At 50.7% G+C, this 11,213-nt stretch overlaps 1 protein-coding gene and 1 long non-coding RNA gene across 2 annotated transcripts; one reads left to right on the top strand and one right to left on the bottom strand.

Annotated features, from left to right (window-relative positions):
• The first annotated feature begins 4,984 nt into the window (after positions 1 to 4,984).
• LOC136510954 (uncharacterized) lies at positions 4,985 to 5,314 on the top strand. Its single transcript, XM_066505225.1, has one exon. It carries the CDS (start codon positions 4,985 to 4,987, stop codon positions 5,312 to 5,314), a length of 330 nt encoding a protein of 109 aa, XP_066361322.1.
• Positions 5,315 to 6,332: 1,018 nt separating this feature from the next.
• LOC136512610 (uncharacterized) lies at positions 6,333 to 6,732 on the bottom strand. Its single transcript, XR_010773162.1, has 3 exons — positions 6,606 to 6,732; positions 6,428 to 6,532; positions 6,333 to 6,356 (listed from the first exon to the last, which is right to left on the bottom strand). It is a non-coding gene; the product is annotated as an uncharacterized lncRNA (long non-coding RNA).
• Between the last annotated feature and the right edge of the window lie 4,481 nt (positions 6,733 to 11,213).

Genomic DNA, 11,213 nt, shown 5'->3' with positions numbered 1-11,213 from the left:
GCGCCCACCAACACGGCGCGGTTACGCCGGGCAAAAAAGCGATGCGCTAGCCAAGATAACGGGTCCAAGAGCATCTATGGACCATATATAAACCCTAGGAGGCGGTTATAAGTTAAATGACTAACTCTAGCTCTCTGACCACGCCGGCGGGCGAACTGCTATGACGGCGCGACTGTTCCGGCAATCCTACATAGTGATGGAGTGGTAGAGATTGCGTTAGAGCATCCACAGATTAACTTGGTGCTAGCCGTGCCTACGGTTGAGGCGGAGGGTGTCGGTCAAATGCTGGCCACGTGCACGCAGCGAGGTCGGCGGCGCTCCACGGTGGACACGATCGCGTCACAGGCCGAACAGATGCAGTAGAGGTTCAGGGGAGGATATAACGCACTAGATAAAGTATCGTCGAGTCTATTAGTGGTATTTTATTAGACTATATTGTTCGGTGGAGCTCAACCCCCAATTTCTAGCGTTGCGACGGCTAAAGTGACCGGCGGGGAGTCACTGGCTAAATTGGCACTAGAGGGGCTCGGATATGGCTTGATCCGGCATAGGCGGCTATCTATATGCCCGAGATATGCACTGGTGCATGCAATTGAGTGCTGGCGCCCCATGTGCGATGAATTTGACCGGCGAGCGGGGGTTGTGTAAGGATGGATCCGAATGTTGAAATATCCGAAACATCCGATATCTGTATTCGTTTTAGAGTCAATATGGATATCTGTATTCGTATTCGATTTGAATATGGATGTTAAGTGGATGTATCCGTATTCATTTTCTATGATTTTTCTCTATCCGATTCCACATTCGTATTCGAAAAAATGTAAACATCCGACACTATCCGTATTCGCAAATAACAAAATACCTATAAAACCATCTAAACTTATATCTATGACTAATTAGTAATATGAATAATATCAACTTTAATATAACAAATGATATGCATAATCTAAACTATTTAAAACTTATTTATTATGTGGCCAATAACATTATATTATTATTAATGATATATAAAGGTTTGTTTTAAAATAGCTAATCATATTAATTTTAAGTACTTTAATTATTTATATATTGATGAAATTGTTTTAAAATTTGAAACTATTTATTTATTAATATTATTTATTTTTATTGATTTTTAATATATTTATTTACTAAAATAATTATATAAATATATTATTCTATGAGTTGTCATTATCTACCGTGGTTATATAATTATATTATCAATAATTTTGTTCTACTAAAACTATCGACAAACAAATAGATATATGTTATCGTCAAAATCTAATAGATATCCGAATGTGTATTCGAATTCGAGACATTCGTTTTGCATTCGTATCTGACAAGATCCGTATTTGTATCCGAATTTGAATTAAAATATGATAAATAGTGCTAGCCGTATTCGATTTCATGCGGATCCGATCCGAATCCATCCTTAGGGTTGTGTGCGTCGGTTGCGACGGTGAGGGTGGAATGGAGCCCCAACGGCTCAGTCGAAGCCTGACCTATACTGAGAGAGTGAGGTATAGGTGTAGGAGCAGCAGTGTCGCATAGAGAAGGCTCAGCGCGGGTGACATTATTGCCGCGGTGCGTGTGGCTGCTCTGTCCATGGTGGGAGCAGTCGCAGCGGCAGAGGGCAGATAGAGCGTGGGCGCGGCGAGCGAGGTAGATCGGGGCAAACGGGAGGTAGGCAGAGAGGGCAGGCACGCGGCAGAGTATTAACATGAATTTTAAAGCACCTGAAAAACTAATCTCGGGTTTTGTAGATGTGGGGGGTACGACCCCGGATACCCATGGTGGACTACTTGAGCCACGTTGTCAGGGGTGGTCTAGCCCACAAGACGAAGGCCTACGGTGCGTGGCGCTGCTCGGCATGTACCGCAAGGCATTGGGGGCGATATCCTGAAGATATTACGAGATCTGTTAGGATATGCTCGATCCCGTGATTCATGTAATCTATTATTCCTTTCCGGTTATCTCCTAAATCTAACCGACTTGTAACCCTACCCCCCAGCTATATAAGGTGGGTAGGGGACCCTCTCAAAATATACACAATATCATACGATAGCCAATATAAACCAACCGACCATAGAAGTAGGGTATTACGTCGTACTGATGGCCCGAACCTGTCTAGCTCTTGTGTCTCTATTGCCTTTTTGGTCTTGATCACACGCGCCTTTGCCAACAAATCTACCTTCATGGGATACCCCTCGGAGGACTGCCGAGCATCTTTTGTCGACAGTTGGCACGCGCAGGTAGGGGCTGTGTGTGCTTTTTTCATGTCAAACAAGATGGTACGCTTTCCAACCACTTCGTCCTCCCTGAAGCCCGGCCAGATCTTTACAGTCAGATCGATTTCCTAGAACATCAATGCTGACGGAGACGGAGAGGTCATCAAGTTGACACGGAATGATTCTGCGCCAACCACACTAGTGCCTGCAGCAGCAGATCTGATCTTGAAACTACCTCCGAGATCATCTTCACTGACAGCTCGTCGCCTGCTGCCCCGCTACTCAAGGAAGTAGGTCGACAACAACGATATGATCACATCTATCGATCAGATCGGCCAGAAGCTCGCTGACTGCCTCTCCCTCATGGGATCGGCTCTGTCCACTCCGGTCCTGTGCTGACCACCGTCCAGTTCTGATCTATCGGAAACCGATCAGGGAACTCCAAAGGATGAGACCACCGTCTATCAGGATGCCCTAAGCGGCAAATTCACCGACCAGGTTGGAGACACCTACCCTCTCATCGACCAGATCACTGACCAGCTCTCGCTGACTATCAATATGGTGCAAATTGGCCCATATCTTGAAGAACCCCTTCGCACCATCTTGGAGGAAAATCCAGACTCTGAGTCCCAAGGATCCACGGAGATCATCGCTGAAACCGCCGCCATCCGATCAAATTTTCCACCCTTCCGTGGGGGTGGGATCTTCAATGTCAGCGTCGATAGCCCTCCTCGGGATGAAGAAATAGATGAAGATCGCGCAGCTCATGTCAATAGGAACGCCAATCGCGCGCAACGCCGAGCAAATGAGACTGCCATTGCGCTAGCCGAGGCTGCTCACAACGGAGAGCAACTCGACTCGCAAGGGAGGCCACGCCCAGTCTGCCACAACCTCAACGACTAATTTCTCCATGTTGACGACTATGATGTCTACCAGACCCCAAGCACCAACCTGGCCGTGGTTGCTAACGAGCTCGCTCGGCTCGAACAAACGCCGGAGGTCGCCAAGGTCGCCGCGATGCTCAAAGCTGCGCACTGCTAGGTTAACGAGATTCACCAGGATTAGGGAGCTTCCCACTTGACAAGCTCGAATCGTTGATCTACCGCGCCAAGATTCGATCGCCGCCCCGGCAGAAGCCGTTTCACCGACCCGCATCGTAATGATGGACAACCCCTCTAGAGGGAGCTAGGGGGAACCATAACAACAACCCTCGCCAACCAGATCAAAGAAGTCGATCAAGATGTCCGAGCCCACCTCAACAACCTCCGGGATGCACAACGTCATATCGATGGGCGCCGTTTTTCTCGGCACAAAGAAGAATTACGCCGGCGTTAGGAGTACGAGCAGGAATTCGGTAATCCAGATGAAGCCCTCCAGCCTCTCAATGCTCCTGACAGTGACAATCCCGAAGGGCCTCAAGCATTCACGAGAGCGCTCTGAACACTCCAGTGGCCCCATGGTTTCAAAATCACCAGAGTCGAGTCTTACAAAGGGCGGATGAACCCTACGCAGTGGTTACAAGCTTACGCCACCGTTGTGCACGCCGTCGGGGGAGATACCAGTGTCATGGCGAACTATCTTCCCATCATGCTCACGCCAACTGCGATGAACTGGCTCATGAGCCTCGCTCTAGATTCCATTGAATCTTGGGAGCAGTTGAAGAAGGTCTTCACCGACAACTACATGGCTACGTGTACTCGGCCGGGCACCAAGCACGATCTAAATCGTATTTACCAGAAGCCATCCGAGCACCTCCGTAACTACATCCGACGCTTTTCCGAGATGAGGAATTCTATTTCCAACATCACGGAACCAGAAGTCTTCACCGCCTTCATCCACGGACTCTATCACCGTGACCTCTGCTCCAAATTTAATCGCAAGCTACCAAAAGGAATCGACGAGACGATCACAACCACCGATCAGTATGTCGATGCTAAAGAGGCTGAAATTCGATTCAACGAGGATACAGGCACTCAACGCCTAGCTCGCCACAGCGATGACCGCCCCGACGAACGACGCTACAATGATCGTCGTTACGACGACCAAGGCCACCATCCGGATAGTGGCCGTGATCGGCCAGAGGGGTCTAAAGCTGGTCAGTATCGCCGTCGCCGACCAAAACACATCATCGCCACCGTTGATGAGCCCCACGCCAAACACAACTACGACGAGCAGTACAAGAAGATCCTCGAAGGCCCGTGTCCCCTCCATAAGAATAGCAAGCACAAGATGAAGGATTGCCTTGGCTTGGCCAAGGAATTCTAGGCCAAGAAGAAGGACACCGCCGCCGTCGACGAAGGCAGGGAGCGCCGACCACCTAGCGGCAACAATAATGCCTTCCAGGATCATGACAAAGTGGTCGCCACTATTTTCGGGGGCCTTGCCGCCGCCGAGAATAGAAGAGATCGCAAACTCATCGCCCGCCGTGTGCTCGCCGTCAACATAAAAGACGTTATCACCGACCCCAGCTACCGTCCCTGGTCTGAGGTCCCCATCACCTTCAGTAGGGCCGACCAGTGGGCGGACATTCCCTACACAGGGTGCTTCCCGCTTGTTTTTGATGCCGCCATCAAGAAAGTACTCTTCAGAAAAGTACTCATTGATGGTAGAAGTGCTCTGAACCTTCTCTTCGCCGAAGCCCTAAAGGAGTTGGGCCTTGGGGTAGACGACCTCACTCCCTTCGACTCCTCGTTCTGGGGGTGGTACCCGGTAGGGCAACCCGACCACTTGGAGAGATCACCCTCCCGGTACAATTCGGCATGGTTGACAACTTCTATGTCGAGCACGTCAACTTCTACATCGCTGACTTCAACACCACCTACCATGCCATACTTGGTCGGCCAGCTCTGGCCAAGTTCATGGCCATACCACATTACGCCTACCTAGTGTTGAAGATGCCTTCGCTTGCAGGAGTTCTGGCTCTGCGAGCCAACCTCTCCATCGCCTACGCCTGCGAGACAGAGAGTCTCTCCCTCCTCAAAGCCACCGACCTCTCCATTCGGATGACCAGTATGGCCGCTGAGGCCAAGACGGCACCGGTTGACGACCAGGAGATCACAGCGCTGGAGCCTCCTTGTGCCTCCGCATAGTGTATCACATACGTTTCTATACTTGAAATGCTCCAATAAAGATATGTATCTTTTATCCTCCGCATAATGAATAAAGATTTCTCCACATGATTGTTCTCTAAGTATCTTGCCTTTTTTACTCCACGGGTTAATGGTCTCCAAATATTTTCCAAGCGAGCTCCTCTGTTCACCATTCACCTTAAACTCCAAGCTCACCGACAGCCACATTCTGACCCGTGTTCCTCAGAGAAGGCCCTGTCACTGACTTCTCCCTACACGTGCATGAGCTCAGCACTCTACGTTATGGGTGGTCGGCAGCGGCTTCTTGGTCACGCTTGTACTCCCTACACGTGCATGGGCTCAGCGCTCGACATTATGGGCTACGAGCTAGCCAAGGCTGAATACCCGGTAAGGAACCAACTGCTCGGCCGCAACTTATATAACATATAAATGCACTAAGAGCAAGCTAAATCGATACTCGGTCGCCTAAAGATATCTGACGCACTTACAATTAAAAAAAGCAAACATCGCTTATATAGGACGTCACCGTAACAAATCATAAGTTTTTTCCATTACACTTGAGCAATTTTATGGGTCACCACCAAGTTTTTGAATTATGCTGGCACGGTCTACCTAGCCTCATCACCCATCTCGCCGAACAAGTCGACGTCGCTCGCCAACTTGGATGCCGCCTCTTCCACGATGTTCGCCAGCTGCCCCTTCTTCTCCGAGCTAGTTCCCTTCGCATACCCCAATCCCACCGCGTCCAAGTTGACCGCGGGGTAGTGCAAGCAAACCACAGCTAAAACATGATTGGCGATGGATCGGACGGCATCCCAGTTGTAGCTTTTGAAGTTCTCCTAGGCTTTGTGGCATTGTTCCATGAAGGCGTTTGGGTAGGGAGGCCTATCTCCTGGCAGCATCACCGAGGGCCCCGGAAGCTCATCGTCGATGCAGTCGAGCACGGGTTTGAACCCAACCACCACTGCTTCAAACTCGTGCTTCTGCGCCTCTATTTGCGCCCCCTGCTCCTGGATTTGCGCCTAGGCCTTTCGGCGATAGTCTGCAGCAACCAAAAAAACGAATTGGAAAATCATCAAACTCCAACGGCAAAATTTGAGCCTCCGGACTTACCCTCTAGCTCCTCCGATAGCTTTGCCGCATGCTCGGCTGCCTTGTCCTTCTCCTCACAAAGCCGGGATATCTCTCGTTGTGCTCGGCCGAGCTCTATCTCCAGATCTGAGGAAGTCATACACCCAGATGAGATCATACGCCGACCAACCGCAAATTATACATAGGACTTCAAGCTTACCTTTTTCTGTTCCTGAAGGACGCCTTTCTGGTACTCAAGGTCCTTGTTGTTGGACTCCGACAGATCTCGGTCTCGTTGAGCTCTACGGACGTTCTTTTCCAATTTGGATCGACGCCTTCAGCTTCTCGTTCTCGGCGGCTAACGGCTCCATTCTCCTAATGATCTGCTGACGGTGCTCCGCCGTTTGCATTATGCTCTGCACATCACAAAGGAACAGTGGGTCACGACCATGACCGAGCACGATAAGCGGATCCTTTGTTATTTACCTCAACCCTTTTCATGGCGACGCCGAGAATGTTCTGGAGCTTCTTCACCTCCTGCGCCGTGTCTTCCTCCTCCAGCGCCACTACTTCATCTCCTCGCCGACGAAGGATTCTGACGCTTTGAGGACGCACGTCCTCACGCGTCATAGCTTCTACCTCCTCCTCAGCTACGGCTACAGGCGCAACTTTCTGACGGCGCTGTGGCTGTACTTGGCCAGCGAGCTCGGTCGCTCCCAACGAAGGTGGCGCCTCCTCCATCTCCGACGCCAAGGGCCCCTCTTCGCCGTATTCGGCGGGCGCGATGGGCGGCACCGGCACCTCTGTCAGCGCACCTCCGGCAAATCCGGCCGCTGGCTGCTCAGCTGTGCCCCCCGACGACTCCAAACGCTCAACCGCCTCTGAACTATATCCGCAGTTTAATTTATCACGCCAAGAATTTGAGCTTCCATCGATCCACTTACAAACATGAGCTGGCTACTTACTAGTCGGACTCCCGATGTGTTGTTCGAAAGTGGCGTTTCCTCCCCGAAGATCTGCCCCCTGCGCTCCTTTCAGGATTCTCCTCCGCCGTTTACGAGGCGGCAGCTTCGCTTTCCGCGGTCGCCCCAGCCCGAGCAGGCTTGGGGACTCCCTCAGTGGCACTGATGGCGCCACCTGCTTCTCCAATGACTGCTTCGATGCCTGCAGACTCCGAAGGGGCCTGAGTGGTCGGTAGCGGTATGGTCCGCACGTCGTCGTCGTCCGACCACTCTGCCACCCTCTAGAAGGTTAACTCTGACGTTTTCCTTCTCTTGCTGCTCGGGTACTTCCCGGTAGCTTGAGCAGCGGCAGCAGTCATCGCCTCACTCTCCTCAAACGATGAAGTGCTCTCGCCATCATCTTCTGCAAGCTGAGGGCCGCTCGGCCATGTGTCCACAGCAGTCGGCCACTCAGCATTCGGGACGCCAGAGAAGAACGCCGCCTGGTCCTGTTCATCGGTTTTCGGCAATGACAGTCAGTGATTCAAACCAATCATACATAGCCGAACATGAACTACAACGCGTATCCTTACCTTCGGGGGAGGATTTGTGCAGCTGTATGGTTTTGGCTGGTCTGGGATGTGATACGCCGAACCCGGGGCGAACAACTCCGCCGCACGTACCAGCACAACATCTTTAGGGAGGATCTCTGGCCTTCCCTAGTGAAGTTAGTTTCACCCCTGAAGTCGTATCCCGGATGAGCTCTGTCCTTGCATGGCAGAATGCGATGGAAGATGATGAAGTTCACCGCCACTCCAACTCCGTTCACCTTCATGCCTCTCATTAGGGTGACCAGCTCCCTGACATGATCCATGTCTCCACTGCTTTGCCTCGCCGACCAGTTCAGGTGGTTCTCTGGAACGTGGTCTACATCGCATCGAATCTGCGGCTCAACCTGCCTCATGTAGAACCACTTCACACTCAAATGTTTCACCGAGGTGCTCAGCGGGACTCAGATGTACTCACCAGCCATTCCATCCCTCAGTTGTAGATAAACACCTCCAACAATCTTGGACCCAGATCCCCCTTTCTTCTTCAACCAGAAAAAGTGACAGAACAAATTGAAGTGGGGCTGAATCCCAAGAAAAGACTCGCAGAAATTGATGAAAATGGAAATGTGTAGGATCGTGTTCGGGGGAAGGTTGCACAAACTGACTCCATAATACTCAACCAAATCTCGAAGAAACGAGTGCGCTGGAACTCCAAACCCATGCCAAAAGAAATCCTCAAACACAACCAACTCGCCGGTGTTGGGCACTAGAAAGGGCTCACCCGCAGCTGGATGCCCGCTTCAACAAGATAGTTGATCGTCGGCTCACCCATGATCGACGCCACCCACTCCTTCTCCCGGCTGGTCTCGCCAGCCGCCTTCTTCGCCATGGCACTGCTCCTCTTTGGTGCCATCCCTCAGATCTGGATCGGATCTGGTTTCCTCACACGAACTTCTTAGCCCTAGCGGCGGAGCGCGTGTGAATGCGAATGGGGAGCGCGAAAGCAAGAAGGAAGACGAAGCGACGGAGTGGCAAAGGTGGGAGCACAGAGTGCGGCAACGGACTTATAAAGGCACCCTCACGACTCTTACCATTCCAGGGTTTTTGGGGAAACCATGCTACGATTTGCGGCCCTCCGGATTCCCCAAGCGCTCCGTTGGGCCATTATCTGGGCCTCGGCGCTACTATGGCCCACATCGCCCATTTTTTCGTCGCAAACCGGTACTGCACGCCGAAAATTTCACCGACCTCTCCGCCATCTTATCAAGGCTCAGTAACTTTTACTGTACAGCCATCACTCCGATTTTTTCTCCACGATTCGAGTAATCGGTAATCCTTGATGTCTCCAAGATTTCCCCTTGTGGCTCGAGGACTCCGTCATCTTTATGATTCGGTCTCTCACCATGTTGGGGACTATGTTATCATCATGATTTGGTTTCTCACCATACTGGGGACTATTTCTCTGGTGACTATTGTTTCTGACCCTGGCACCACGTGACTACGTCACCTACTGCCAGGCTTGGGGACTAAGTGGGCACACTTTACCTCATGGTGAATGTGCGCTTTCTACTTCAGGGCTCAAGCCTGGGGACTGGCTGCCTACTCGGCTGGTCTTCAGTTCCTTTTTAGACCCTAGCACCACGTGACTACGTCACCTACTGCTAGGCTCGGGGACTAAGTGGGCACACTTCACCTTGCGGTGAATGTGTCCTCTTTGGTCTATTCACTAGAAGACTCCGCGCCTCCCGAAGTCGAAGAAGACGATCTCCTTTTCTCGTGGTCGAATTCTAAGTGGGCACACTTGGTACACCACGCGGGAATTTTTCAATTTCAATCTTAAGCTCCTTACATCCTTCTGGCAAGCCTTACTTGGGCAAGCCCATGCTCGGCCGAACAGTTAGGCTGGTGGGTTGCGGTCAACAACTACTCGGCGACTCATTAGAGTGGTCGAACTATTAGTCTGACTGCTCGGCGTTGTTTACACCTGCTCGGACAAGCTCAAGACGGCGTTGCATAGCGGATACAAGACGTTCGGGGACTAGCTATGGGGGGTATGACCCCGGATATCCACGGCGGATACCCACCCCGGATACAAGATGGAGGACTACGGTGCGCGACGCTGCTCGACGTGTACCGCAAGGCATCGGGGGCGATAATCCTGAAGATGTTATGAGATCTGTTAGGATATGCTCGGTCCCGTGATTCATTTAATCTGTTATTTCTTTCCGGTTATCTCCTTGATCTAACCGACTTGTAACCCTACCCTCCAGCTATATAAGACGGGTAGGAGACCCCCTCAAAACACACGCAATATCATACGATAGCCAATACAAACCAACAGACCACAGTAGTAGGGTATTACGTCGTGCTGACGGCCTGAACCTGTCTAACTCTGGTGTCTCTGTTGCCTTCTTGTTCTTGATCACACGCGCCTCTGCCAACAAATCTACCTTCGTCGGATACCCCTCGAAGGACTGTCGAGCATCTTTTGTTGACAGTAGAGGTTAAACTAAATGAACTAACCCTAAGATGGTACTAACAGATGACCAGTGCACTAATCTTTACTGCCATAGGATGATTAGGGAGGTGATTATGGCAGTGCCAACTTTGCACTGTCAGAGGTCATGCAGAGCATGAACAACTGAGCCTAAGTGGTTTTCCAGCAATTCTAACCATTTTAATTAAGGGCCAAAACATGCTTTAGCAAAGGTAACAACTGTTCTAAGCCTAAGACCTATGATTAGTGCTATCATTAGAGCAAAGACATAGCACTAGTGTTTAGAAAATTTATTCAAATTTTAAATGCCAAAATGGCATTGCCACAACATTTTTAGACAGAAAAATCTAAGTTAGATGCTGATTTTCATTTCAAATTCATTTTTTAAGCTAACAAAAACACTAGTTAACAAACCTTAATTACCAATACAAGTATTTCATTAGTTACGCAGGGCAAAAGGGCGATGCGCCAGCCAAGCTAACGAGTCAACGAGCATCTATGGACCAAAGCGAAACCCTGGGCGGCGGTTAGAAGTGAGACGACGAACTCTAGTGCTCTGACCATGTCAGCGGGCGAACTGCTACGACGGCGCGACTGTTCCGGCAAGCCTATATAGCGAAGGAGTGGTAGAGATTGCGTGGGAGCATCCACGGCTTACCCTGGTGCTAGCAGTGCCGACGGTTGAAGCGGAGGGTGTCGGTGAAAGGCTGGCCACGTGCGCGCAGCTGAAAGCTCTAGTTTGATTTTGGATAATTGATGAGACCTATTGGTGTTTTGTACTGGCAGATATTTGGTTCTTGGGAAAACCCGCTAGGTGCAATGAACAATCACAGAAGAGG

The sequence above is a fragment of the Miscanthus floridulus genome, chromosome 16 (assembly GCF_019320115.1).
Source record: "Miscanthus floridulus cultivar M001 chromosome 16, ASM1932011v1, whole genome shotgun sequence".
Taxonomy (NCBI): domain Eukaryota; kingdom Viridiplantae; phylum Streptophyta; class Magnoliopsida; order Poales; family Poaceae; genus Miscanthus; species Miscanthus floridulus.
Note: the sequence above shows the minus strand (reverse complement) of the source record. Positions and strands in the feature narration are given on the sequence as shown.

Excerpts from the sequence above, each read along its gene's own strand:
- LOC136510954 (XM_066505225.1), top strand. The coding sequence starts at position 4,985 with ATGGTTGACAACTTCTATGTCGAGCACGTCAACTTCTACATCGCTGAC.